General features: G+C 52.4%; 1 protein-coding gene and 1 non-coding gene across 4 annotated transcripts in view; both read left to right on the forward strand.

Moving 5' to 3' along the window:
- Positions 1-27,497, forward strand: part of Rab3gap2 (RAB3 GTPase activating non-catalytic protein subunit 2) — a 60,035-nt gene that overhangs the window by 23,816 nt on the left and 8,722 nt on the right. For all 3 annotated transcript variants that reach the window (XM_063236691.1, XM_063236689.1, XM_063236690.1), the window contains 18 exons: positions 763-844; positions 2,189-2,236; positions 2,310-2,385; positions 2,633-2,734; positions 6,328-6,427; positions 8,817-8,915; positions 11,559-11,707; positions 12,401-12,480; positions 12,579-12,668; positions 14,202-14,341; positions 15,457-15,673; positions 16,157-16,300; positions 16,462-16,544; positions 16,672-16,736; positions 21,514-21,604; positions 23,414-23,541; positions 25,374-25,587; positions 25,925-26,022. In XM_063236691.1, coding sequence (XP_063092761.1) covers positions 763-844; positions 2,189-2,236; positions 2,310-2,385; positions 2,633-2,734; positions 6,328-6,427; positions 8,817-8,915; positions 11,559-11,707; positions 12,401-12,480; positions 12,579-12,668; positions 14,202-14,341; positions 15,457-15,673; positions 16,157-16,300; positions 16,462-16,544; positions 16,672-16,736; positions 21,514-21,604; positions 23,414-23,541; positions 25,374-25,587; positions 25,925-26,022 — 2,006 coding nt within the window. The remainder of the gene's footprint in view (positions 1-762; positions 845-2,188; positions 2,237-2,309; positions 2,386-2,632; positions 2,735-6,327; positions 6,428-8,816; positions 8,916-11,558; positions 11,708-12,400; positions 12,481-12,578; positions 12,669-14,201; positions 14,342-15,456; positions 15,674-16,156; positions 16,301-16,461; positions 16,545-16,671; positions 16,737-21,513; positions 21,605-23,413; positions 23,542-25,373; positions 25,588-25,924; positions 26,023-27,497) is intronic.
- LOC111758209 (small nucleolar RNA SNORA36 family) lies at positions 10,280-10,409 on the forward strand. The gene has a single exon (XR_002792430.1). It is a non-coding gene; the product is annotated as a small nucleolar RNA SNORA36 family (small nucleolar RNA).

Below are 27,497 nucleotides of genomic sequence, written 5' to 3' on the forward strand. Positions count from 1 at the left end.
TAGTACATATTTGTAGTACATGGAGACCACATTTACCCTGGGAAGCAGAACAGACTCTCCCTTTGGTGAGCGGAGTGATTTTACAAAGACCACAGGCTGCAGGCTTTTATTTGGAACAGAAGTTTCAGCTCAGGAGTTTTTGTTGAAGGTTAAATTTATGACTTGGGGACATGTGGAATATGAGAAGCTCATTGGTCAAGAGAAGGCTACACATAAAACAACTAGGGAGCCGGGTGTGGTGGTGCACGCCTATAATCCCAGCACTCAGGAGGCTGAGGCAGGAGGATCATTGCAGGTTTAAGATCAGCCTGGGCTACAAGTAAGCCCAAGGCCAGCCTGAACTGCCCAGTGAGACCCTGTGAAACCCTGTCTCAAACCAACCAACCAACTAGGGAATAGTCTTACAAAGCAAATCTATGCTTGGTAGCATAAATGCAATAGAACATTTTCTCTGCTCTCTGAAGATAAAAGTGATCTTATAAATAAAATAGGATGATTCATAGAAATTAAAAACCTTACTCTGTAAGCACTATGAAACCATTGTATGAGTTTAATTGAAAGAACCAGAGACCAAAGCCTGAGAGACCAAGTGATGTTATAAAATCACTAAAAATGTAAGATTATCTTTATTTATAAACTATAAAAACTCCAGGTGACTTAATATGGAACTGTTAAATTCTCTACCCGTCATGCTGAAGGGAGAGAGTGGAATGTGTGAGTGACTTGTCTCTGTTTCACGTGGTGTCTTAATTACTTTTTCAGCAAAGTGGAAGCAGAGTGATAAAGGAAGGGAGGAAATGCAGTTTGCCGTTGCTTGGAGTGGCCCCTTAAGTGTCGAAGAAGGGTAGGTGCCAGTGATTTGTTTCTCTGCTTTGAACACATGCGTGAAACTGACCTGTTACTGATTTGTGAACTTACCCCAGTACCCACCAGACAAGTTTTTTCATTTGAAATTACTTAAATGTGTGTACATCACAACTAAAGGTTGTAAGGAATGATTTGAACAACGAATTCTCATTTTGCTTATGTGACTTAAAGTCCAGTTTGAAGAAGACTAGAGGTTAGAAAAATCCCAGAAAACCATTTTTGCATCCTGTCCTTTCCCTCTGATCTCCGTAGTTAAATTCACCAAGGGTGCTTGCTTTCTGGTCTTACTAGTTTTGGGCTTGTGCACTACCACATGCTCACCAGTACTCCAGGAATGCGAGTTGGTGCATAGTGACCCTGTGAAACTTCACAACCCAGCTCTCTAGTGCGGTCAGGGATGGGGCTGCTGGTGTGGAACTGTGGGCCGAGAGGAGTGGTGCTTGGATTTCATGCTGGACTCCACTGAGAAGGAAGGAGAAGGTTCCGCAGATTCGACCCACATAAAAGACATCAAGTGGAGGTGCCCAGTGTGTGCGTGGCACACTGGGGATAATGAGGCATTTTGTGCTGTTATCGAGAGAAGCAGAATTTTTCATTTTATCAAAGCATTTTAAACAAATTAAAATGCCTTGTCTTAAATGACCAGCAGACATGTCACTTTAATACAGACCAACGGAGTTAGCACCATTTGGTGATTTCCTGGAGTGCCTGTGACTTCCTCAGGTCTGACCGCTTGGCCATCAGGGCGCAGTCTCTGAGCTTCTGACAGCATTTTAAGTCCATAGAGCAGGGGAAACCGCCTTGATTTAGGTTGTGTCAGTGGTAACACGTACTTAGCAAAATGGTTAAAAGGACAGTTCTACAAAATGTGAGGGAGAAGCCAGCGAGGTGCACTACAGAAGCGCCTAAAGTAACACTCTTGCTGGGGTGGGGCTCAGGGAAACATAAATGTACATTCACATCCTGCAGAGGTCCATCTACATACAAGGTGACTGTCCCTCCCACCAGCCCTGATCTCCCCAAGAGGAGGGTGGCCTTCTTTCTTCACCATTTGAGACAGGTTGTGGAACAGTCGGTTGCATAAGTAAAGGTTTGCTTTCTTTCATGCTTCTTCCAGACAGCAGGGTAAATACTGTTTTTTATTAACTTGAAATGAGTATATTGTGCCTTATGTGAGTAAACTTACACACAGTGGCACGGTGTTTTACTTAAAGGTCAGCTAGAACTGACTTCTTACCACCAAACTATAGGTAATTGAAGTAACTGCTAAGTTCACTGCTTAGGCGTAAGATTTGATTTTGCTTCTGTTTTTGTGTTTTAGGGAATCCGTGACTAGTGCTCTGTGTATCCCACTTGCAAGCCAGAAGAGGTGAGGGCGAGTGCAGGCTGTGTCTGTGGCATAGATGTGTGAGCTGGAAACTCATGAGTGTTGTTTGTGGCAGGAGTTCCACGGGGCGTCCCGACTGGACCTGCATCGTGGTGGGGTTTACGTCGGGTTACGTTCGCTTCTACACCGAGGTGAGTAGGTTTGCAGCAGTTAGGAGAGCGGTTGCCCGCAGCACCTCCTCGCAGGGCTTAGCTTTCCCCACTTGGAAACATGGCCATGATGCTGGGGCGAGGGGCGACCTGGACAGGGGGCTCCTGGCGGGAGAGTCGGAGAAGAAAAGCCAGCTCTGAGGAGAGAGCCGGTCCCATGGGGACACGGCCTGACCGGCGCTGTCCTTTCGCGGGGAAAAAGCAGTGGCACCTCTGTGCTTCCCCCCAGAACGGTGTGCTCCTGCTGGCGCAGCTTCTCCACGAGGACACTGTGCTACAGCTGAAGTGCAGGACCTACGCCATCCCCCGGCACCCCGGTGTGGCTGAGCAGGTAGTACGGACTGCAGACCGCATGGGGGTGGCCGCTTTGCAGGGAGACTAATGTTCCCCTCGGGCCCAGGGAGTGCCATGCAGGATGCCGGACTTGCTTTTACCTTTCTGTGAAATGCTGTGTTTCATCCCATAGTAAAATATTCTAGCCAGACACCAACAGGTTTCTTAGTTTTAGACTTTTAACAATTTAAAGCAAAAATATGGCATCGTATGACTTACTTATATTTCAACTTAGGTATCAAGTTTAGCAGCAGCAGAAGTTAAGTTCCGATCTCACCATTAGTAGTGTTAGTGTAGCACTTTGCGCTTAACCACATAGCTGTCTCAGAAAGGGCTTTTATGGAAATACTGTGAAAAACCTCCCGCTCACTGTGGAAGGCGCGTGCTCCTGCCCACGTGCCTGCGAGCGCTCTGCTGCACCCCAGGCCTCTCACGGCAGTCGGAAGATGCGTGCCATACAGGGCCCAGCTCGGTGGTGTGCAGTGTTCACCCTCAGAGCTGGGTAGTGTGCCTTGCTTTCTTGTGCTCCTGGGGCTCCGAAGGGTTCCGAGCACATGGTTGCATGTATGTGTGCCTGGGAGGCCGAAATTGTAGGACAGCTGGCCTGGAGCTGTAGAGTAAGATCCCATCTGTAGGAAGGGGAACTAGGTCAGAGTCTCTTAATACCTGTGAATGAGTCAGTAGCTTAAAATGCCTAATTGCTGATTTCATGGCCAGAATAAATTGGATGTAGGAGAAGGGGAGATCAGTTAAGACTCAGAGAAAGTGTCATGGAGAAGCTGAGATTTCACTCAGGCCTTAAATAATGGGCATAGAATTTAATAGGTGATAGAGAAGTATCGGAGCCGAGAGAATGACAGAAGATTCAGCTGGAGGAGTGTGTGGGACAGTGAGGAAGCATGGCAGGCAGCAGGGAGGAGCCCGTGAACAGGGAGCTCAGCCAGGTTTCCTAGAGACTTGAGTGAGTCAGAGAGGACAGGAGAGAGGAGAGGGAGGAAAGGCACCCAAGGGTGCATGAGCAGGAGGCACAGAGACATGAGACCTTTTCCTCCGGGCAGCCGGCCACCTGGGTTCCACAGTGGGGCCGAGGCTCCGAGCAGAGGGAGGAGCTGTGCGGGCAGAGAGAATGGATGCGAAAGCCACAGAGGAAGTGGTCAGTAGGCCGTGGTCATCGCCTCGGAACATGGCGAATTGGAGATGCAGGGCTCGAGGGCAGTGCTGCCCGCGCTGGAAAAGGAGCTAAGTCAAGGCTGTGACACCTGGTATGGAGCGCTGAGCTCCAGGCAGCATCAGGTGAGGAAGCAGAGCTGCTGCGTGGCGGAGAGGCCAGATGGTGCGGAGCCAGGTGTCAGAGTCTCGGGAAGTGGGTTCCTAGGGTAAAGGGTGGGGACAGCAGGGCTTCGGGCTGAGGTCTTAGTAAGGTCCATCTTAAGGGAGAGAAGGCAGAATGATTGGAGGCAGTGAAGAAGAAACAGTTAAACCTAAAATGCAGATGTATAAATTCAAGATCTCTCTCCAGGCATTTTCCACTTTGTACAAAGCCAGTCTGGCCTGGTCACGTCTATTGATGGAAAAATCACTTGATGCTTAGTAATATGCTTGTTATTTGCTGTGCAAGCCAAGAAAATCACCTTAGACCCGTGGACATGAAAGCCTGCGTGGGTTCTGCGTGCCAAGGGAGCCCCAGCACCTGGCGCAGCCTGAGAGCACCTTTGAGCACCTGAGAGCATCCCACTGGCCCACTTTCTGCAGTCCAGATCCAGGGCAGGTCATGGGAACTCCTGTCCTCCTCCTCAGTTCGAGTCAGGGAGCAGTCAGAGTGACCCCGAGGCACTGTGAGGCAGGCTCCCAGGGAAGGGCGCTGTCCCCTCTGCACTAGACCCTCCTGTCCCTGTACAGTGCCTGCAGGCTTGGGGCCCGCTGGTGTCTGTGGGAGGTCGTCTGGCCCAGGTGGTTAGGACCTTTCTGTCCTCAGACTGCTCAGCCAGCAAGGGCCCTCCCTGCATGCAGGTGTGAGCTCTTGCAGGTGTGAGCTTGCGTGCCAGCTCCCCTGCCCAGTCCGGCTCCTCGTGGCCCAGGGTCTCTTCACAGAAACAGCCAGCAGTCAGGAGTGGCAGGAGCAGGGGACCTCCAGGGAACTGTAATTGGCCCCAAAGCATGTGAGAAAGTGTAGCGCCTTCGTAATTTAAGAAGTGTGAGGAGCCTATGGTGCGATCATTTTCACCTGCTGCATTGACAAAGCTAGAGATCCACAAAACTGGTGGTGGTGATAAGAGAAACTGGCACTGTCACATTAATTATGGATTGGTAAGGACCTGAGTCTGTGTGGTAGTAACACACACAGGGAGGAAAACTGGGGCTCCTCTGTGACCCTGCAGACTCACCTGAAGGAATTTTGCTAAACTGCTAACATGAAGAGGTAGAGACAGGAGCACGTTTGTCGCAGCGATGTTTGTCACAGTGAAATGAATGTACCCATTCAGCCCACACTGAATGTGCCTCTGCCTTGTCCCTTTGGGTTCTAAATCCTGAAGATTCATAGGACTGCTATGCTCAAGGTCCCTGCAGATGGGGCCCACAGGGTGATGGCAGCAGCTGTGATGAGCAGCTGGAGAGGACTAGCTGGAGGAGGACAGGGGGGCATCGTGGGCAGTGGGGGCGGCGGCTGAGCTGGGGCCTGAGCCAGCACGAGCTGGGGGTGAGCACTGGCAGGAGGCCCGGGTGCACTGCGGAGGTGTGAGGTGTTGGCCCCTCTGTTGAAGGCAGAGGCTGTGAGGTGACAGACCTGCATGCCAGGTGTTGCAGGTGGTTTTACCCCAGATGCAGGTGCAAGTATCGTGATGTTTTCAGGAGCGTCATTCCATCCACCAAGGCTAACAAAGCTGATGCCGCCGTGTGTTGTAGAGAGCATTACAGAAGCAGGAGGCCAAGTGAATGTCCATTGAGAAGCATCGGTTAAGTAAAATTGGATACGGAGCTGGGCACACTGGCATATACTTGTCTCTGCTCCTTGAAAGGCTGAGGCAGGAGGATTGCTTGAGCCCAAGAGTTCAAGGCCAGGCAGGGCAACATAGGTCAACCCAGTCTCTAAAAAAGGAGGGGGAAATAGTGCTTTACTTATTTGCTTATGGAAGCAGGTTGGCACTATTGGGTAATAAGAACAGTACAGAATACAGTGTGGTACAGTCTCGTGTCTGAGTGTCTGACTGTATTTGAGGACGTGCTTTGGGCCCATCTGGGACTTCAGGTGAGCTTCCTTGTTATGTAGCGCTTGTTTCTGTGCATTGATCGTATTTAGTTTTTATGATAGTGAAGATTTTTTGTGCGCTTCCCACCCTGTCCTGAGACCATTTTCTTACCATTTCCAAGAGCTCATACTTGAGAAGAACTCGAAGTCTTTGGCAGAGGCTTTCTGGAATTAATTTTCCACTTGTTTTTATTGTTCCTCTGCCTGATACTGCCTTTGTGTTGGACAATCACAGTGTTTTACTTTACATTACTTATGACATCAGGTGTTTTTTAAAAGTTACTTACTTTCCAAATCTACTTCAGGAAAATTTATTATTTCCTCCTTGCTCATTTCTTTACTAGAATGAAGAACTGAGTATCTTGTATCCAGCTGCCATTGTGACCATTGACGGATTTAGCCTTTTTCAGTCTCTTCGCGCCTGTAGAAACCAGGTAGCAAAAGGTACTTTTTTAGCCAGAATGTTTCACTCGTTACAGTGTTGTCATTTTGAATGTGACCTGGTTATGGGATGAAACAAGTCCTCTCCATGAACGGGGACTTCAGCTCTGGATTTAAGAGGCAGCACTGGCCTGGTGGACGTGAGACTGCCCTGCTGGGGGGCTGCTTGCTGAAAGGCAGGGCTGGGACACCAGGGCACTCCAGGTTGCAGCGGGGAGGGATAGGCCCGCCGGGGCTTCCCTCACCAGCTCTGTAGGGCGACCCCATAGGAGAGGGCCTCGCAGCTGGACAGAGGCCGGCAGTGGGTGGGGTTGGCTGCACAGAGTACATTGTTCAGCTGATCTGCAGGTCAGCTGTTGGGCTGCACGTGTCCCTACACTGCTCCTTCCTCAGGGCATCGAGGTGTCTTGGGTACAGGGCACGTCCCACTGGCAAGGCAGAGCCCAGTATGGAGTCAGAGCAGCCTGGTGCCACTGACCTGGACACCTAGAGACAGCAAAAAGCAGAATCTGAACCTAACATATATCCCAGGCCCTGCACCACTAAGGTGCACTCTGCCCAGCTAGGGAAATGTCCTTACCCTGCTCATGGTTTACACTGCAGTCCCATCTCAGCCTTGGAAGAGCATAGCATATTTCACCAAATTCAGGATCCTACTGGCTGTCAGGTGCATGTGATTTTGACACTAAAAAGAAAAAACAGGAATGCTGGTGCGAAACACCACTGATGATTTCTAAGCTCTGTCTTAGAGATGTTAGGGTAGGAGGAAGAGAAGGTGGAATCACGAGAAGTACTGCTGGGTAGTAGGGCTCACTTCCTCCTCCCGCCTGGGCCGGGGGGGGGGGGGTCACTCCTCAGGGGAGACAGTTCCTGAAATAAACACTTCCACTCGGGGAGGTCTGCTGCTTCATAGACTTCTCTAAGTCCTGATCGTCTGTGAGATGCAAAGCAAGCCATGTCTTCTGGGGAAAAGTACCATTTCTATTGAAGTAGGAAATTTTTCTGTTCATAGTAGGCTGTGATTAGCAAAATTCTGAAGTCTTGAATATGTGGTTCTTTTTATTAGGATGTGCTTATTTTTTAAATAGGTCAGAATATTTTTGAATTTTATACCTATAATCATAATCTTTTAAATTGCTTAAGTTTAACCTACCATAAACCATTATTTAATCACTATTTATTTAAAGTTATTACCATTTAAAGTTTGCAGTAATCAACATTTTAAAAGGTCATCATTAGTTTAATATATAATTAATACGTGAGGCCCAAAGAGACAGGCAAGTTTCCATATGTAGTCGTTCTGTTAACGAGCCAGAAATGGGAATTCTGTTAGGACTAGCATGGTTCGTGGCCACTTGGTGTCTCGCTGGTTTTGAATTCCTGTTGACTTGTTACTGGAGGACCATATGACCATCACGTCTCCTAGGAAACAAGGCCGTGTTCCGAGTTCCTTGGGAAAGGCTGGTGACTAAGCTGCAGACGCCTGACGCTGATCCACAGTTCAGGCTGTTCTCTTCCGGCCTCCGGCAGATTGCGGGGTCTGACCTGCATTCTCCTTACCAGGCTGTTCTCATCTCACCTCCCTGCAGCAGCAGAAGTCAGCAGCGCTCTGTGTACGGGGAGCTGCTGAGCTCGGGGCCTTGCGGGACGTACGGCAGAGGTGATGGGGCACGTTTCCCCCCCACTTCTCACTGTTGGGGGGCCGGCGGCTGGCGGTGTGCACATGTGGTACTGTGGATGCACCCATCCGCTCTGGCACCGTCACCAAGGCCAGACGCCACGACTGTTGCTTTTTCACAAACAAAGCGCAGGTCACTATTCCCAGGATTCCCCTGACTTTCTCAGCGGGAGAAACTGGTTGTGTGGCTTTGAGCCCAGTTTGAATTCCCCTTAGTCTTTAATGCTCTTCTAGGATGCTTACAGTCTTTTTTCCCCCTTTTTCCTGTCTTTTTGAACTAGCGTCTCAGTATGCAGTTCAGGCAGGCCTTGAAAACTCTCTTTGTAGCCCAGGCTGTTCTCAAACTTGCCACAATCTGCCTGCCTCAGCCTCCCGAGTGCTGAGATATAGGAGTGCGTCACAACGCCCAGTTTAGACTCTGGTTTTTTGTTTGTTTGTTTGTTTGGGGTACTAGAGATTGAACTCATGACCTTGTACTTGCCAGGCATGTACCTGTGCTGCTGAGCTAAACCCCCAGCCTGAAACAGCCATTAACTGTTGGCATTTTTATGTCCACTGCTATGCCGTGAACAGTATCACGATGGCTTGTTTCCTTAGGTTGCTGCTCTGGTAGGTGAAATTTTAGAATAACATATTACTCCATTCTGGGTTACTTCTGCTGACCCGCATGTCACCCGTGGAGGTTATGGACTGTCTGACTTCTGTTTCTGGCAGCCGCGGCGTCGGGCAGTGAGAGCGTGCAGCCGCCGCCCCTGGCGTACAAGAAGTGGGGCCTGCAGGACACCGACATTATTGTGGACCATGCCAGCATCGGTGAGCCACCGCCCTGCGCTCTTGGCCTCTGCTTCCCAGGCCGGGTTGCGTCCGGGTGAGGAGTGGCATTTACCCTTCTGTGGAAGTACAAATCTCCTGCAGTGAGGTGCTGGAGTTTCCATCAGCTCGGGTCACAGTGTCGCTGTCTTTAAGAAATAGTAGCAGTTTTATCAGATTGCATTATGGCCTTCACAGCAGTGTTGAAGTTGCTCCTTATCTGACAATTTTTCTGCAAATAGTTTTTGTCCGTTATAATGACTATAAATCAGAGTTTTCAAAGTCTGACCTGTCAGTCAGCAGGATGCTGCTAAAAGCAGATTGCTTCTTGCGTCTGGAGCATGGGGAGAGGAGACCCGGTGCCCCCCGCTGCCCTGCGGGGTGTGGAGCTCAGCCTGTCACGGGAAGGAGTTGCCAGGGAGCGCGGGGAAGGCGTCTGGCCTTCAGGGCCTTTGTTCTTCACTGCCACAGTCAGGGTTCCTGTGCGAGCTCTGCCCTACCACTGAGATTCCAGGTCCTCTGAGCAAAGGGACAGCAGCACCTCAGCAGTGTCAGGAGGAGCTGGGGCAGCAGGAAGGGAGGGCCAGGACTGGTGAGGAAAGTGCCGTGACCTTGGGGAGAAGCAGCTGTCTGAGTTAGGTTAGCAGAGTGGGGGAGGAGGAGAAGCAGTGCTGTTCCGCAGCACTTACCGGTTTTCCTGTCCACGCAGTCAGGATATGCTGGTTGAAAATCCAAATGGTACACAAATGCACAAAGAGAATATTCCCTTAGCCCTGCTACTCAGAGTTCACCCTGGGCAGGGGTAAACATGGAGACTTCACGGTATGTGGCTGTGTGCGGTGTGAGGTGCGTGGTGGACACTAGGACGTGTTCTCCCTTCTGGGTGGAGTTCTTCCAGTGGGCGCACGTGAAGGCAGTTCCCTTTGGGTCCCCTCGGCCCGATCCCTACTCCAAGGCAGGGCAGCCGGAAGTCAGGTGACTGCAGGAGGCTGGGACTGAGGTGCTCCTGACAGAGGCTTGGCGCAGGAGAAGCAGCAAAGAACAGTTCAGGGCCGCTTCCCAGCGCCCTGCTGTTACCCACAGCGAGGTTGGCAGAGGCAGTGCCAGAACTAGGAGCCAGGGCGGGAAAGCAGGGTGACTTCCACTCATGAGCCTGCCAGCGCTGGGGAGGGACCCAGGAAATCCACAGCTGTCCTCACCCTCCCTCCCTCTTGACCGCCTGAGCGGAGTCCCACTGAGTTCAGCAGGAAGTGAGTACGAGCCCTACAGACTGGCCAGGGGAGAGCAGGAGGACACGAGGTGTCCAGCACACTGGGGCCCCTCCCCGCTCTTCGCTGTACAGTAACATGAAAGTGCGAATGTCAGAATTCCAAAGCGTTGAGCTCAGTTCAGGGTACCCTTCCCTGCTCTGGTAATTAAACTTTGGAACACTGAACTGGCTAGGGCAAGTGCTTGGATAGAGATTGTCCTCTATCCATTGGTCCCCAGCCTACAGCCCTGTGCCTTCAAGCCAGGGCCTAATGCAGGCACCCGGCAGATGAATCCTGTTATGTTCACGGAACAGCAGAGGTGCTGGGAACACAAAGCAGGCCGAATCCTCCAGGTGGAGCCTAGGGCGTGTGGTGGGGCTTTAGCTGAGGAAGAACGGAGGTTTATGTAGGGCTGAGGCGGTGAAGAGAGGCAAGATGTGTTTGCACTTGAGGAGTTTGAAAGAAAGGAAAGGACCTCTGCGGTTCCCTCATTTCTCAGCATGAGCAGTGGAGCGCGTGGCAGAGTGAGGACGAGGCCCTGGAGGCAGGGCTCTGGGGGCAGCTGGGGCGCCAGGTGCTGCCTTCCTTCCGACGGAGGCATCGGCTGGACAGGTGGCAGGCTTGGGCCTGAAGGCTGGGCGGGTCCTCAGAGCTTGGGGGGCAGGTCTGCCAGGCCGGCCGTAGAGCTCTTGACTGACCACCATAGGAGTGTTGAAGTGGGATGAGGAGAGAGAAGCCCACATTGGGTAAGTTTAAGGCAAAAAGATTTCCACTTCCTCCCTTCAAAAATCACAAAGAACACTAGAAATCAGCCACCTGGGAAAAAGCTGCACTCAGGACTGCATGAGGCTTTGGTGGGACACCTAGACACCGCCATAGGGGCACACATATGTGTGTGTGTTCACACACACGTACCTGCCCCCAGGCGGGCAGCAGCCTGCGGTCTGTGAGTCAGTTGCCTTGTTTTGGAATGTCCACAGAAAGGAGCAGGCAACTGGGGAGGGTGAGGACTTACAGGTCCATTGGGTTAAGCAGCAAGGACAGTCCTTGTCCGCAGTGTGCTGTCCTTTGTGGCCACAGCGCCTCTGGGGGGCCGCAGGAAATGCCCTCGCTCGCTGCTCCCAGAAGTGCGCTGCTAGCTGGGGCGCAGATGCCCCATACATTTCCTGCTCCTTCCTAGGCTGCGTCTGCTCAGATCAAATTCTGGTTCTATAATATTTCACGGGCAGAGAGCTACAAGTTCAGTATTTACGAATGCTTAACGTTGACTCTGGTGTGAAGGTGACCCATGTCTTAGCACTGAGCAGGGAGCACAGTGCAGTGCAAACACAGCGTAGAAGGCCCACGTCCCCAGTGCGTTCAGCTTGTGTGTCCTGTCACCTCTCTGCATCCCCAGGTATCACCACCCTGTCCCCTTTCGATCAGATGAAGACTGCCTCCAACATCGGCGGGTTCAACGCGACCATCAAGCCCAGCCCACCAGCCATGTCACAGTATATCACCGTGGGCGCCAACCCGTTCACTGGCTTCTTCTACGCACTGGAGGTAGGCGGGCACCCTTCTGGCGGTGTGGGCTCAGGACCGCAGCCGGGAGACTCAGCCGTTCGTGTTTCTGCATCTCCGTAGCTAGCATGCCTCACCTTTAGGGCTCTTTTTGGTAGTGTGGAGCCAGGGCAGAGCACACTTGTGTTTCTGGAGCCCCGGTGGACATGGGTGTGGGAGTCCATGGTCGCCTGTGGGCTACCAGGGCTCGAGCGAGTGGGCAGCTATGAGGCGAGCAGGCTGCCAGCCGTGGGGGACATAGGCAGTGACGGTTGCTTCCACAATAGGCAGCAGTGAGGCGTTATTTTTGGCAGTTCTTACTTCTCACTTAAAAATCAGCCTGCCCCGAAGTGTCCAGACTGTCTTTTCACTTTTATAAAAATACACACTTTTAAAAAAACAAAGCCAGCTATGTGTATACAGGGAACCCGCCACTCATCTGGGATAATGTCATTTTAACAGGACAGTTTGACATATTTTAAGCTACAGTTTAGCGAGATGCTGAAGGTAATACAGCCTGTAGGCCAGACTGAAGGTTTTATTTTAAAGCCACAGAGTGAACACTTTACCATCCTGCTGGTGGAATGAAGGTGTTGCCACTTGTGTGGCTGAGCTGCTCGTGTAGGCTCTGCAGCTTTCAGGAGCGGCCTCCTCTGGAGGGAGGGTCATTCCTGTCTCCCGTGTCCTGCTTTTCAGGGGAGCACACAGCCCTTGTTATCCCACGTCGCCCTCGCAGTTGCAAGTAAACTCACTTCTGCTCTGTTCAACGCTGCCAGGTCAGTTCCCGGCGGCTGCTCACCTGTGTGTGGCGTTTTGCTGGCTGAACTGTAACCCTCGAAGCCCTAGTTATGTTCTCGATTTTCTTCCTGCTCAGTGGGTGGCTTGGCTGGAAAAGTAAACACGAAGAAGAAGCCGTCCAGAAGCAAAGGCCGAAGGTGGAGCCAGCGACGCCCCTGGCTGTAAGGCAAGTGTGCCCTGACGCTCCTGGCGCAGGACTGGCAGGGATGTGATGCCACAGCTGAGCAGAGGGTCACCCTCCACTTGGTCCCAGCTACTGCGCAGGCTGAGCAGGAGGGTCCCAAGTTCAAGACTGTCCTGAGCAGCTTACCAAGAGCCTGTTGAAACGAAGACTAAGAGGACTGGAGATGCAGCTCAGTCGGTGGAGCACCCTTGGGTTCATCTCCAGTGCCACAAAGACAGTGAAAGAAAACATAGGGAGAAAGGAATGCGAACGCCAGCATTAGTGATCCCACCACATGGAGTCTGCTGACGTGGCCAGTTTTAGCGGGCACCTTCTAGCTCTCTCTGGAAAGGTGGGTCGGGCTGGAGATACCGCTTTGTGGTGGAGCACCTGCCTGGCACGTGTGGAGGCCCGGTGCCTGCTGCAAAGTAAATCAACTTGAGGGCTAGCGTGGTCACTCGGCGTGGGGCCCAGGGTCAGTACCGCCCAGTACCTGCCCTGACCCCAGGAAAAGGGAAGAAGAAAGGAAGGCCCGGCCTCTGGTGGCCGTGGAGCCTTCCCTCTCGGTGTGCGCGGGACCGCGGCCCCAGGGTGCAGCTGACCTGCTCCCTAGCAAATGTCTGTGAGCCTAGCCCACGGGGCCGGGCAGCGAGGGCGCTGCTGCTGTTCAGGTTCTTCTGAAACCTAGCACGGGTGGAAGCACTGCACGGCTCTGGGCTGTGCCTTCCTATTCACCTCCGGGGGTGCGTTTGTGAGGGTTTTCAGGGTGGAGGGAGACAGGAATTTTATGGTTTTGTTGTTAAGTCATTTCTTATTATTGAATATAAAGTGCAAGTACTCCCTTCTTTGTAAAGTTGTTCTTTAGCAGCAGAAAGCTGTTAAAATTTATTGACGTTTATCTGCTGAGATTTTTTCATGTTATCTTAAAATATAATAATGTCTCACATTTCCAGTTTACTCCACAGTCAAGAAATTAGCCAAGTGCTCTCTGTAGCTATAGTTTATGTAAAAACTCTAGAAACGTTCATCCTACCCACATTTCCTCATGAGCACACCCTCAGTCCAACGCTTGAGGCCGAGGCAGGAGGGTGGGAAGGTTAGCTGTGGGCTGGTGACAGTTGGGCAGGCTGCTCAGAGAAAGGGAAGTTCTTCTTGTGTGAGGCAGATGAGCTGGTGCCGCCCATCAAAAAGTGCAGCCTAGGAGCAGGAGAGAACAGGCGGGGACTGTGGTGCAGGAGCCATCCTCCTGAGCCCGGTTGGCCGGAAGAGAGTGCCGTCTTCCACTGCCTCTCACTGAAGGAGCAGTGCCGTGATCGGTGTTCTCTGAGGAGACGCCGCTGTGGGTTTTGTGCTGAGCCCGTGTCCAGTTGTGTCTGTGTTTCTTGTGTTTGGTACCTCGGATGTTATGGACTAATGGATTAACTAGTAACCATGAGGTGCCTATTTCTCTGTGCAGACACTGTCTTTCAATTGTGCATTTCCTTCCATGGGTGTGTCGGGACTGGGACGTGACTTTTCTTTTCTTTTGAATAACAGATTTGGGCTTCCAGACTCCAGACGCCATGGCGAGAGCATCTGCCTGTCCCCGTGTAACACGCTGGCAGCAGTGACGGATGACTTTGGCAGGGTCATCTTGCTGGACGTCACCAGAGGCATTGCAGTGCGCATGTGGAAAGGTACCGGCCTGTCCTGTGCGGCAGGGCAGCCCCACCCCACGTCCACCCTTTCTCTCCTCGAGGGTTCACCGCGGCAGTGCTCAACGTGGACTCTGTTGCTGGTCCTTTCATCCGGTCCTCCACTGGGGCCTGCACCCAGGGGCTTTTCTGGAGTCCCCATTGGTGATGTCCAAGCTCAGTGCCAGCCCCCCCCCCCCGAAGCCAGTGCCCCCTAATCTAGACTGCCACGTGTAATGGCTCAGGGTAGAAAAGGGGGCGCAGTCTCTCTGCCCTGACCTGACTGGTATACAGACACTGGGCAAACGGCTGACCAGTCACAATATCAGTGTCGTGTCCTCACAGTGGCTTCCCCCTGCACCCCAGAAGGGAAGAGGGGTGTTCCTGCAGCTCAATCTGTCCCTCTGGCTTCTCCCACGGCACCAAAGCCAGGTCTTAGTGACAGAGTCATGCGAGCACTGCCAATTTGAACACTGCAGGTGTCAGAGAGGGGCCGCAGGATGGGCCTGTGGGTGTGTGACATGAAGCCAGATAGGTGTGAGCCCAGTCTGTGATGCGGGTCCGATGCACGCTGCTGACCTTGCCAGGGACTGCAGAGAGAGCAGCCTGTCTGTGGGAATAGTCCTGGTGTCACACGTGTCATGTCCCCCTGGTGGCTGTGTTCTTGGCGAGACTGTCTGGCTGCCCCACCCTGCATCCTCCGTGCAGCCCTACGGCAGCCCCACCTGTCTTCCTGAGGATGCTGCCATCAGTCTCCTGAGGACAAAAGACAGTGTGGCCACTTCTATCACACACAGGATTTCGTGTCACTACAGCGGCTTTGCTTCTGTCTGGAAGCTGCAAGGGGAAACCGATGGGATCTTCATTTTAGCTAGGCCTTTACTTCAAAGGCAAACCTAGTCATCTTCCAGGCTCCTAGAAGGGAGGCGCAGAGGGAGGGAAGGGGCTGGGAGCGTGGCCGAGGGTGGAGGCGGTCGTGGTCCTATCTGTTCCGTGTCAGATGTCCTACAGTAAAACCATAGTGTCGTTTGCAGCTTTTCTGGCGCCCCCTCCCCCAGTTCTCCTGGCCTCTGGGGTGCCTAGGTTTGTAACTGACGGCTCCTGTTCTGTGTCCCCAGGGTACCGGGATGCACAGGTCGGGTGGGCCCAGATCGTGGAGGACCTCCAGGAGAGAGCGCCCGACTCCACCGACGGGGCCCCTTTCGGGAGCACCCAGGGTCCCAGCCGGGTGGCACAGTTCCTGGTGATCTACGCGCCGAGGAGGGGGATCCTGGAGGTGTGGAGCACACAGCAGGGCCCTCGAGTCGGGGCCTTCAACGTGGGCAAGCACTGCAGGTGAGCCCAGCCCTGGCTGCCATGCTGCAGGGATGCTGGGGACGCTGCTGGCCACACCATGCCATGGGGCTTGGAGAGGTGTTCTTTCTGTCCTGGCGGTTTCCCTGTGAGTGCCCGGCGTGTGATGAGGACCAAGTACTTCTGACCCAGAGTGAGTCTGGACAGCCAGGCCAGCTCAGGGCACAACTCTCCCTTCCTGTGCCACAAGGCCCAGGAGCGAGGGTGTCCTCCACTTCTGCTGCTGATGGACACATGACAAGTGCTTTGTTTGCCCCTGACTCGTCAGCTCGCCCGTGTCATGCAGTCTCTTGCACCTCATCACAGGGGAGCAGTACTGGATGGGTCCTGCCTTCCATGTGTGTCGGCCTGGGCCTCTCCAGTGCCCCTGATCTGAGGAAAACTCGAGGTGCCCTGACTGGGGTGACACTGCTGTCTGGCGCTTTCCTTTAACCTCTGTGCTGTCTTGGCATGTGCTTCCCTTAGGCTGCTGTACCCTGGCTATAAAATCATGGGCTTAAACAATGTCACCAGCCAAAGCTGGCAGCCGCAGACGTACCAGATCTGCCTGGTGGACCCCGTGTCTGGCAGCGTGAAGACAGTGAACATCCCCTTCCACCTGGCGCTGAGGTTAGGCTTGGTGCTGGCAGCCACTTGGCATCCACTGACTCCCACCGCACCGGGCTGGAGTTGGGGTCGCCGGGCCGATGGCTCTAAAGTTGGTGGGAAGCCGGGGGAGGAAGACAGCCTTGTGGGCTGGGCCGCAACGGGCTGTGCCTTTGGTATTTCAGCGACAAGAAGAGCGAGCGCGCCAAGGACCTGCACTTGGTGAGGAAGCTGGCAGCGCTGCTGCGGGCGCGGCCTCCTGCTCTGGGTAGGTGCCGGGGCAGCAAGGGCCCAAGGGCCCCAGGCATCCTCACCTCCACTCACGGTCGCGAAAACTCAGCTTTGATTTTCTTACTGTCTTAGAAAGTGACAGCAGTCTTTTGATTTTCTTATAGATTCCACTGAGACAGAAATAAAGGAGTTGATTCTGGATATTAAGTACCCTGCGACCAAGACACAAGTACGTGAGCACAGTGGGAGCGGCTGCCAGGCGTCCCTCCACAGCCACCTCACCCCTCTTCCTTCTTCCCACCCAGGCCAGGTCTTCTTCGCAGCTCTTGGCTTGTGCTCTCTGCCCCTTTTTCTGTCCCCCTACGGGCATTTTGCTGTTTCTCTTAAACCTTTAGTGATCTCCCTTACGTGGGTGCCTGTGCTTTACGAGCTTACATGTCCTGATGCGAATGGGGATCAGGTGCACATGGATGCGGACGCCAGCCTGGGATGCCCATGTCTGCACCTTAGAGGGGTCTAGCCCTCCACGCTCTGCTCCTCACCGCTCATCCTGTGAGAAACTGCGGGTCAGAATTCGGTTTTGCCTCTCTTTGTGGGCACTGGGCGTGAGTGTGTGTGCCCGCCCTCCTGGGGCGCTTCTGTGAGCTCTGTGAGTGGAACCACACTCTGCCTGCTTGCGGAACGAGTTTCTTCTTCGACATAAGGTTTCCCAGAGGTCCGTGCTCCGGGGGTGACCTCTGCCCTGTGACACTGGGCTGGCTGCTCTCTCCCTGTCAGTGAATGCATGGTTGTTTCCATTTTGCTAATACAGACGCCGACGCTGTGCCGCCCTTTAACATGCTCCTGGCTGCACACGTGCAGGAGTTCTGGGTGTAGAGCCACCCCTGCTGCCCCACTCTTCCAGTACTAGGGACTGAACCCAGAGCTTTGCACTGAGCTACATCCGGGCCTTTACTGTCAAGACAGGGTCTGGCTGAGTCTGGGAATCCGCAGCCTCCTGCCTTGGGGCTGGGGTGGAGGGTGTGCACTGCCATGTCCGGTCCCTAACTGTACTGCTTAGGCCAAGATGCCTGGTAAAGCAGTGCTTCAAGAAAAAAGTGTCAACGATTTTAAAAATTCAAAAAGAAAACTCAACGATGAAGAATTGGGGTTGTCAGAGGAATCAGGAGGCCCCAGGGTGCACAGAGAAGAATTGGGGTTGTCAGAGGAATCAGGAGGCACCCAGAAAGTGCACAGAGAACCGCCAGCTGCAAAGGCCCAGCTCAGGCTCAGAGCAGAGGAGGGGCTGCAGGCGGCCGGGCGCACACTGGCCGGCCTGCCTGAGGCCCGGCTCCCGGAAAGCAGGCATGACAGCAGTGTTGAGTAGCAGTGTTAGAGAAAGCAAATTCTGTATCTTCTCCGTTGCCTGCAGAGCAGGTTGCCGCTGGGGCATGAAGTCCTGAGAGCCCTCCCCAAGCTGAGGTTCTTAGCTGGGCTCAGGCTGCCGGCATGGGAGGAGCCAGGTGGGCTCCTCCTCACTGGCGGAGGAGGAGGTGGCGGCCCGGCCTGCCCTCACGGGGGCGCGCACAGTGTTAAGTGAACACACACTCCGAGCGGTACTTTTGGTGTACACTGCGGACCCGGACATGAGTGCACTGGGGCCGGTGTGGCAGTGGCACTGGGCTGGCGGTGGAGCAGGAGTGCACCATCCCTGCGGGGACCAGGCCACTTCTTAGGAGCAGTGTCACTGCAGTGACCCTTACATGCACCATAAACCATCTGCGTCTGAGGATAGACTTGGTTACAGGCAAAGAAGTACATATGCTGTACAGCGCTGCCTTGGTACGAAAGAAGGAAACCCTAGTGGTCCGGAGCCTGCTGCCATAGCGAGGCTGTGCTGCTGATTATGGCACTGGTCCCAGGCGCCCCACGAGCTTGTGTTGGTCTGGAGATACACAGAGCTTGTAAAGCAGGCTGTGCCGTGTGATAATTTGGGGGCAGATTTGAAGTGTGTACATTTCTCCGTCAGTGTTACCTGCAGAAGTGAGGGGCCCTTGAACAATGTAGAAAAATCATGGAAGAAATTACTAGTATACTCAAGAATGCAGTAAGATCTGGGAAAAAAGGCAGTAAGAGACAAAAGTAGGCTTTTTATGGTAAGGACGCATACATTTTCAACAATACATCAAAGGAAAAGGACACAGGTACAGGATACAGTCATACAATTGTTTGCTCAGTGGTTACACCTGTGATTTAACTGTCTGTACCTGGAAAATCCTTAGGTGCATGGGCATTCTTACTGTGTTTTGAAATTAACAAACGACTTATACTTTGAAAAACCACACATTGTAAGCAGATGGTTATTTGACTATACCCTTAGCACAAGAATTTTTACAAAAAGAAATGTTTTATGCAGCACAGTATGGCCAAGTCGAAAATTTTTAGCAACACAACCAAAAACAAAGCAAAAATGGAGCAAAATCATAAACTTTGGAAATCGTTCGGTGTAAAATTTGCTCAGTGGGATGATAAAAGAACTGTTCACATGTTAATGACATATAAAAGTCATACATGTACATTGATCAGAGAAAACCCTGGAAGCGTAAGGCCTGATCTTGTCTTGATTATAGTACTACAAAAAAAGGCATTGACTTAGTAGATCAGATGTCCCTACAGTGTCCTACGGAGACCATCACAGTGGTGTGAAAACATCGTGCTGCAGTGATTGATGGTACAGCAGTTGTAAATACATTATACACAGCAGCATCGGGGTGCTCCTCAGATTCCACTCTGAAATCTGTAGAGTTAATTACAGATAGCCGTTAACCCAAGAAGAAACGCCACAGGTGCAGGCGTTCTCAAAAAACATTCCCTTTATTGAAGCTTAGTATCAGCAAGAAACGCGCACAAGCAATGTGGAGAATGTTGTTGAAATTTAACTGAGAAGTAGGTGCCACTTGTGGCCTGCGGAGAGGCTGGATGTTACGTGTGTCCTGCACACGTCAGCCACCTTTTTTGTGAAATGTTTAAAAGAATTCACAAATACAACTTCAGTGAAATACAAAGTAACACAAAATGATGCTGTGAGGCTATGAAAGCGGCTCGGAGTGAGGGGCTTTTCCTGTCCACTCCGCTGCTCAGTCTGCGGAGATGGATGGGCTGACCCCACCAGCCACCCTAGCAGGCTTTCCAGGTGGCTCTGGGCCAGTGTTCTCACTGGGTGCCCCTAGTGAGAGCATCAGATCCATGGGTTGAGGCTCAGTCTTGGGCTGCCTGCCACTGGGAACCAGTCAGAAGTGGTAAGTGTCCCCTGAGCTGACCCACTGTGACCCCTTCTGGGGTTCCGTTCACTTGCTGGAGCATTTCTCAGACTCTGGGGTGACACTTCTGTTTCCCCTGGTGCTGTTGAGGCTGCGGCAAACCCAGATGCCCAAGGGAGGAGAACGCAGGCCGGGCGTGGGGAGGACACAGTGCTCCGGCTGCTTCCCACGGGCACCGTCCATAAGCCTCTGCTGTCCAGCTGTGTGCAGCCCCAATGGACCGGAGCTGAGGCCCTGTCCTCTGGGTTATTTATGGGAGCTCTTTCCTCAGCCCTGATCGATCGTTTCATTGGCTTTGATGATCAACTCCACCCTCAGCGCCTCTCCCTGGGGCTGGGTTGGCCCCTGAGTTTCTAATTCTCTCTCCACCACCACCCTAAGACTGTCACGAGCTGCCCAGCGTTGCCCCGTTAGGACATCAGGTGCTCCTGGAGGCCAGGGACTGCTGGAAGTCTCAGGAGTTGTGTGTCAGCCCCACGGGGCAACCTGTGCTGCAGCAGCCAGTTCTCAGTGGCAAGAAGTTGCAGGCTCTGGTCAGCGGCAGTGGGGACTGACCCACTGCCTGGGCTCAGCCCGTCTGCATGCTTCCTGATACTCACTGCTCCGCACACGAGAGGACTTGGGGCAGGGGCTCTTTGTTATGGTCACTTTTACAGTTTGCACTGTGTTGTTACGTTGTGCTGTGCCATGCCTCTGACTGCCGGTTGGTTTTCGTTTTCCTCCATCAATAAGGTGACACTGGTGACAATGTGGGTGCCTCACAAGGCAGTTTAGGATCCCGTCTGCATAATGCTCATGACCCCAGTTCCATTCTGACCTTACACCTCAGAACTGCAAAATGGGGAAACTAGTGTAGACAATCCTCACAGGATTGTCTTACTGCCGAGTCAGGTACGAAGCTGTTTTATTTTAGGTCCTGAAAAATCCAGTAGCAAAACTGATCTTTATCCTGCAACTGCAAAGGAAGAGGAGAATCGAGTTTAGTCCTGGGAGGGACCCTAGCTGGCCCTGCCACGGCCCCCAGCCAGCCCTGCCACACAAGGCAGCTCCCTGGAGGCCACCCAGGCCCTCGTCCTTCCCGGAGCCGCCTTCTCTGGCCAGAGAGCACACAGCCCCCACCAAGCCCATTTCTCTCCCACAGACGCACAAGTCATTATGTTGTGATCCAGCATTTGTGTTTTGTCACATTTTTTGTCTGGATTTTAATGTTTGGTCTCAGTTAAAATCTAGCTAATGTGCCAGTGTGCAAGCAGATGCAGAAACCCTAAGCTCCGTTGCCGGTGGCTGCTGCGCATGAGAGGAGAGATTTTGGGAGCGCAGAACTGGCTGTGAGGACCGGGGGAGGGCGCAGAGAGGTGGAGAGCGAGGTGGCTGCACCTCAGCATGCACAGCCTCTCTTGTCCCTGCGTCCCCGAGGCTTTTCCCTCTCCCTGGAGCAGAGGCTTGGTTCGGGCCTGGATCCTGGCGAGTGGCTCTGTCTGTTTCAAGCTCCTGCTTCCTGTCTGGACCCCGTCATACACCGAGTGCCACCTGACATGAAACGTCACACACTGCCTGGGTGCAGCCTGAGTCTCAGGCCTATCTGCCGAGCACCCAGAGAGCAAGCTTCTTTGGAATGCGGGGTAGTGACAGTGCAGACAAAGGTGACATTTAAAGGCCGCGGCATGGCCTAGGAGTGGCTGACCTCGCTCTCTGTCTGTCTTCCAGGCTTTGGAAAGCATCCTGGCGAGCGAGCGTTTACCGTTCTCCTGCCTTCGAAATGTCACGCAGACGGTGCTAGATGCCCTAAAGAGCCAAGGTAATGGGTCTGGGCCAGCAAGGCCATGGTCGCTGCTGCCCTGGGGCTCCTGGTCGCTCCTGTCTGGGGCCCTGGTGCTCACATCCCGTTAACCTGGACAGGATGTCGAGTGGACATGAACGTGGAAGCTAGGCTCCCCTGTCGTGCCGTGGGCCTGCCTGCACTCTGGTCCCTGATGCTGACTGCACGTTTGCTCTGGGCAGTATTTGTGGGAGATTCCCACTGTGATGGGAGGTCAGTCAGGTCGTGGAAGCAGTTGTTTTCCAGCTGTGGACAATGTATGCACCCCCGCAGAGCCCGGGCAGTGCTCCGCTCCATGTGGCTCCCTCGGCGGTTTCCCTGGGAGCGTCCTCACGACATCCTCCTGAGAGCGTATTCCTGCTTCACTTAATGTGCGTCCTAGGTCGGATCATGTGTTTCCCTCATGAACCGTCAACTCCTCCAGCATTAAAGATTTTAGTTAAGTTGTTAGTGCTGAGTTTTCTAGTGGATTTTCACCACTAGAAATTCATGGTAAAATCAGTTTCTATTTGAAACCAGTAATGGTGGTGCATGCCTGTAATCCTAGCATTCAGGAGGCTGAGGCAGAAGGGTTACTCTGAGTGTGAGGCCAGCCTGGGCTACATAATGAGATGCTGTCTCAAAAACTGCAGCTGTGTTAACCCCATAGTCCATCCAGCCAAGCCAACCAACCTCACCCTATCCTTAGTTCTAACATCAGGAAATTGTAGCCAAGCCTTAAGTTAATTTACTTGAAAATCGTTGCTTGTTGATTACATAAAGCCAGACTGGAGTTTAATTATATTTTGCTTAGTTGTATTTAAGGCAGCCCATGTGGATTCAGTAGATCATACATTCTTTCAAGATGTCAGCACCCCAAGTTAGAGGCTTGTTGTGACTGCCAGCATGTAAGGCTGGACTCCTTAGTGTGGACGTGTAAGGCTGGACTGCTTAGCGTGGACGTGTAAGGCTGGACTCCTTAGCATGCCCAGCTCATTAGAAATCCTTTGAAAACACAGTTGAGCCAGATGTGGCACACGTCTAATCCCAGCACTCGAGGGCTGAGGCTAGAGGGCTTCCCTGAGTTCCAGGCCAGCCTGAGCTGCAGAGGGAGACCCTGTCTAACAGATAAACAAACAAAGTTGATGTAGTACATTGCATCTTCTCTGGAGCTAAAGGAAGAGGATTGTTAGTTCAAGGCCAGCCTAGGTAATTTAGACCCTGTCTCAAAATGTTTATGTAAAAGATAAAAAGGATGCAGCTTTCCTGGCCTGCACTGCGTCCAGGTTTCAGTCACCAGGGTGAAGGAGCCATGCAGACAAGCAGTGCGGAGGGGCTGAGCGCAGCCCGCCTCCCGCTGCTGGGCCTGTTGCCAGCGGCCTCGTGAAGTCTGTTTTATCGTCTTCTAAAGAATGAATAAAAATCAAGAGTGTTACACTGAAAAGCCCCTCCCTTGAAAGTCTGAAGATGTGTTAAGGCCCGAGACTCTGCGCCGTGCTGTTGGGGTTCTGTAAAATCATCACAGGGCCCATAAACGAGGGTCCTTACAGCTCTAAGTGCTTCGTGAGTTTCCTGTTGCTGTGTTCTACATGAAGATGCTTCGAGAGTATCCACACCCGTCCTCACAGAATCGTGTGTCAGATGGAGTGCCGGGATCTAGAGAGCGCCCGGTTCTCTGCTCAGGCCCGCAGCCTCTCCAGCGGCTCTGCACCATCTTCTGCAGCACAGGAGGGAGGGCGGGAGGGAGTGGGGCTGGCCGGCTGTGGGGAGCTGGCTGAGCCTCTGCCACTGTGTCCCTCTGCCCTTCAGAGCTTGAGTCGGTGGACGAAGGGCTGCTGTGCTTCTGTGCCGGGAAGCTAAAGTTGCTGCATCTCTACGAGTCCGTCGCTCAGCTGAATTCCCAGGCTTGTCCTTCAGAGGCTCCGTACGCCGAGAAGGTGAGTCCCGCTGGCTTCGTGTTGCACCAGTCATCGCTTTAGTGATATTTGCCTGGTTTTGGTTTCTTTGGGTTTGTGTTTACGTTTAGTAGTGCACGCTTGCAGGCTGTAATGACCATGCTCCTGCAGGCGCATGGTGCGGGACTCGGTTCCCGGTGCCAGACAATAGATAGGTACAGGTGTGATTCAGGGTGCACTTCAGAGACTGTCCACACCGGATTATGATGCCTCTTCCCACTTCTTTGTATTGTTTATCTATTGTTTTGTACTTCATTTAACACTTAATATATGTTATGTATTTAGATCTATGTATTTTGTATTTTCTCATGTTAGAAAAACCATGTGGTATTTAAGCTTGTGTTCCCTTAACATTATGGTCTCAAGGTACATCCGGTTTTCTACAGATGATCCAAATTTATCATCTTTATGGCACAGTAGTACTCCATAGAATATAAATAGTATGTAAATAGCATCTTACTTTTATCTGTTCATCTGTTGTTGGAGATGTAAGCTGTTTCCGAGATTTAGCTGTTACGAGTTGCACTGCTGTATCCGTGAGGACGCTGTATGTACATTGCTGTGACATGGTGTCTTTAGCTGTTTTGGGAAGTGACCTAGCAGGAGTTTCTGCTTCTAGTTTTTAGAGGAATCTCGGTAGTGCTCTCCGAAGTGTCTATACCAATTTACACTCCCCCCAACAGTGGAGAAGTGTTCCTTTCTCCCCGCAGCCTCACCAGCTTTGTAACTGGTTGATATCCATTCTTTCTGGAGTGAGGTGGAGTCTCAGCATTGTTTTAATTTCTATTTCTCAAAGAGCCAGCAGGGTGAGCCATCTTTCATGTCTTTATGAACCTGCTGTACTTCCTCACCTGAGAAGTGTCTGTTCATTCTGGGCACCCATTTGTTAGCAGGACCTGTAAGTCTGGTGGGTGTGATTTGTGGAGTTCTCTGCGTGTCCTCAATCAGCAGCGGCGAGCGTCTGCGCACCCAGCAGTAGTGGGCAGCCCGTCACAGCACTCACCCTGGCTTTGCCCGCTGCTCTGGACACAGACTTGCTAGGGAGCAGCCAGCAGCGTTCCCCCTCCGCAGGTGGTCTGTCTCCTCCCATCTGTCTCCTCCTGGTGGTTTCCCTCGCTGCCTAGCTTTTTAACCTGCCATGATCTCATTTGTGAGTTCTTGGTATTGTTCTTCCTACAGCCAAGGCTTCGTTCAGACAGTTGGATGTGGGCACAGTGTGTGCACTGCATGCTGGCTCTAAAGAGTTACAGTGACATCTTTTATTATTTTTTGATGATACAATAATATGTATGATGTCCCTGCACGTGCGGTGTCCCGCACGGTCCAAAGGCTGTTGGGTCGTATGTCACTTTCACATCTCTGTGTCCCCAAGGGCGACACAGAGGACTGATAAGTGGATCTGTGAGCACTGTTTTTCCAGGCTTTTGTTTCATGATGCTTATGCTGCTTAATGTAGAAGCATTGAATTCTGAATTCTTGCTTAGTTTTAGCATAGTGACAAGAGTTATAGTGACATCCTTTATTATTTTTGATTATGCAATAATATGTGTTTATTAAAATCCCAGCAGGAGTATAGGAGACTTCCAAGAAATTTTCCAAAATGGTATTCTTAGTAGTATATAGTTTCTCAAGATTAGCTTACTCAAATAACCTCCTTACTTATAAAAATGTAATTTGAGAGTGAAACTTTTAAGTAGAGTTCAGTCTAGCTGTCACACAATTGACAGTCCCCTTACCAGGGTAGTGAGGCTGCCCAGGTGGGTTCGCAGCAGGAGGCCTGGCCTGCTCAGAACCTGGTTTTTTCTGTGCTTCAGGACCTGGCTGTGTTACTGCGGCTTGAGGAGAAGGAGCTGCGTAAGCTCCAGGCATTGCTGGAGAAGTACAAGCAGGAGAGCAGCAGGGCCACGGTCCGCTTCTCTGATGACGGAGACGGCGTGCTGCCCGTCTGGACGTTCCTGGAGTACCTGGAGTATGAGGGCGACGCGCTCAGCATCAAGAAGAGAGACGAGGAGGTGGACGTGGCTCTAGGTGGGTGGACCGCGGGACTGCCCTCCACATCCCCCGCTTCCAAGATCATACAGTGTCCCAGAGGTTGCAGGCTGGTGGGTTAGCCAGGCTATAACATTTGTAGTTTGGCCAACAGACACTGCTCTGTGTGAGCGCGCACTGTCATGTGTTGATAAGGGTCCTGAAGGGAAAGTGTCAGACGTGTCGTGGTGTGCTCGCTCCGCTTTCAGAAGCTGGACTGAGCCACCGACTCCTCTTCTCATGCCTTTGCTCCCCTAGATTCTAGAGTGTAGTTGAGGAAGATTGTGAGTCCAAAGGTAATGGTGTCTGGTGAATGTGTTTTACTTTTGGCTGCCAGGCAGTTTCTTCTTTTGGAAGTGTCTGCATGGAGAAAGCTCCACTGAGGACATGTGCCGCGTTCTGGAGGCTGCGGGACTCAGCCCTCAGCTGCTATTGGTAAGGCTCCTGGCCCGTGCATGCTTGTCTTCCCGGGTCCTTGCTTGTCACCACACGCGTGTGCGCGCACACACACACACACACAGCTGTGTTAGGGCGTGAGGAAGAGCAACAGTCCCCACATTGGGTAACATTTCATTTATTTATTTTTGTTGACTATAAATAATGACAAGTACATTTACCAGGTAAATAAAATTTGAATGACATGAATGCATTTTCAGTGGACTTTGATCATCAGTAAAGATGATTGTAAAAAAGCCTTAGACAAAATAAGCTTCCTCTAAAGCTCTCTAGAATTGTGACCTACATTTCTCAACTCTGGGCACGTTCTGGGACATAATCTTTATGCCACAGCAAATATAAAGCAGAAGAATCAGCCCATGGAAAAACCACAGTACTAAGGTTTGCTCCTTCTGGACAAAGCCAACTGGGTGGCTCTGGCGGTGGTAGCCACCCAGTGCCTCTGCCGACGCACACCCTGGGTCCTGCTGCTCCCGTCTCTGTTCAGCTAGGATCTGCAGCTCATGAGCTCCGGGCTATGGAGTGCATGTTTCCAAGGAATATTTAAGTTCTCTAAAAAACAGGTCCTGTTCAGCTCTCCATGAAGTAAACACTAGGTCAGAAAAGACGTTAAAAACCCAGGACTGATGTGAGTGGTTCTAGGCCAGCGCCTCCCTCAGTAGATACCGAAACAGCCCTCAGGGCATCCTCCCAGGGTGTGGGAAGCACGGCACCCTGGAGGAAGCAGGAGAGGTCAGCCTCTGAAAAGTGTGAACTGCACCCCACCAACACAACATGTGTGAGCCAGCGTGGTTAGGGTGCCTGGCCGGGCTGGCGCAGCGGGAGTGAGACATTCGGTGGTTCACATCCAGCCGTGGTGGCGAGGATGCAGAGCTGCCTGTGTGGGGGGACCGCACAGTCACACACACAGCGCACGCATTGCCAGTGAGACCAGTGCGAGCCCTGGGGATTCCTGCCTCGCATCTGGCTCTAATACTGAGAGCCATGCCAGTGGGTGGGGCTCGTGGGTTCCATGTCCCCTCTGGGAAAGGTAAGAGAGGCTGAGGTGAGGGGTGGTGCACCGCCCTTCCAAGCCCCTTGCATTCCTGCTCCTCATTTTGAAAACACAGTAGTTTTAGAGGAATCCGTGGAGAAGTTTGGTACTTGTTCCCAGAGCTCCCAGCCCCATGTCCCCATGAGTTGCTGCTCTTCGTGGGCATCCTGGGAACCAGTCAACTGAACCTGGCAGGTGGCACGCATAAACGCACTGCAGTCATGTAGACGACCCAGGCCTTGCACAGGCTGCAGGGCTCCACCTGTGACACTGTGACTCCAGAGTCTCTGTGGTCCCAGGTGTCTGTGACCACATTTTATAAATCGTAGAAACGTGAACTTCAGGAATTATGCTGTTCCACCTGCGAGTCACTGGTGTGGCCTGGTGTATTTTGTCTAAACGGGCTTTTTGGGACTCGCTG

Source organism: Cavia porcellus, unplaced genomic scaffold, assembly GCF_034190915.1.
Source record: "Cavia porcellus strain 051 isolate PalLab524CR breed Dunkin Hartley unplaced genomic scaffold, mCavPor4.1 scaffold_26, whole genome shotgun sequence".
NCBI lineage: Eukaryota > Metazoa > Chordata > Mammalia > Rodentia > Caviidae > Cavia > Cavia porcellus.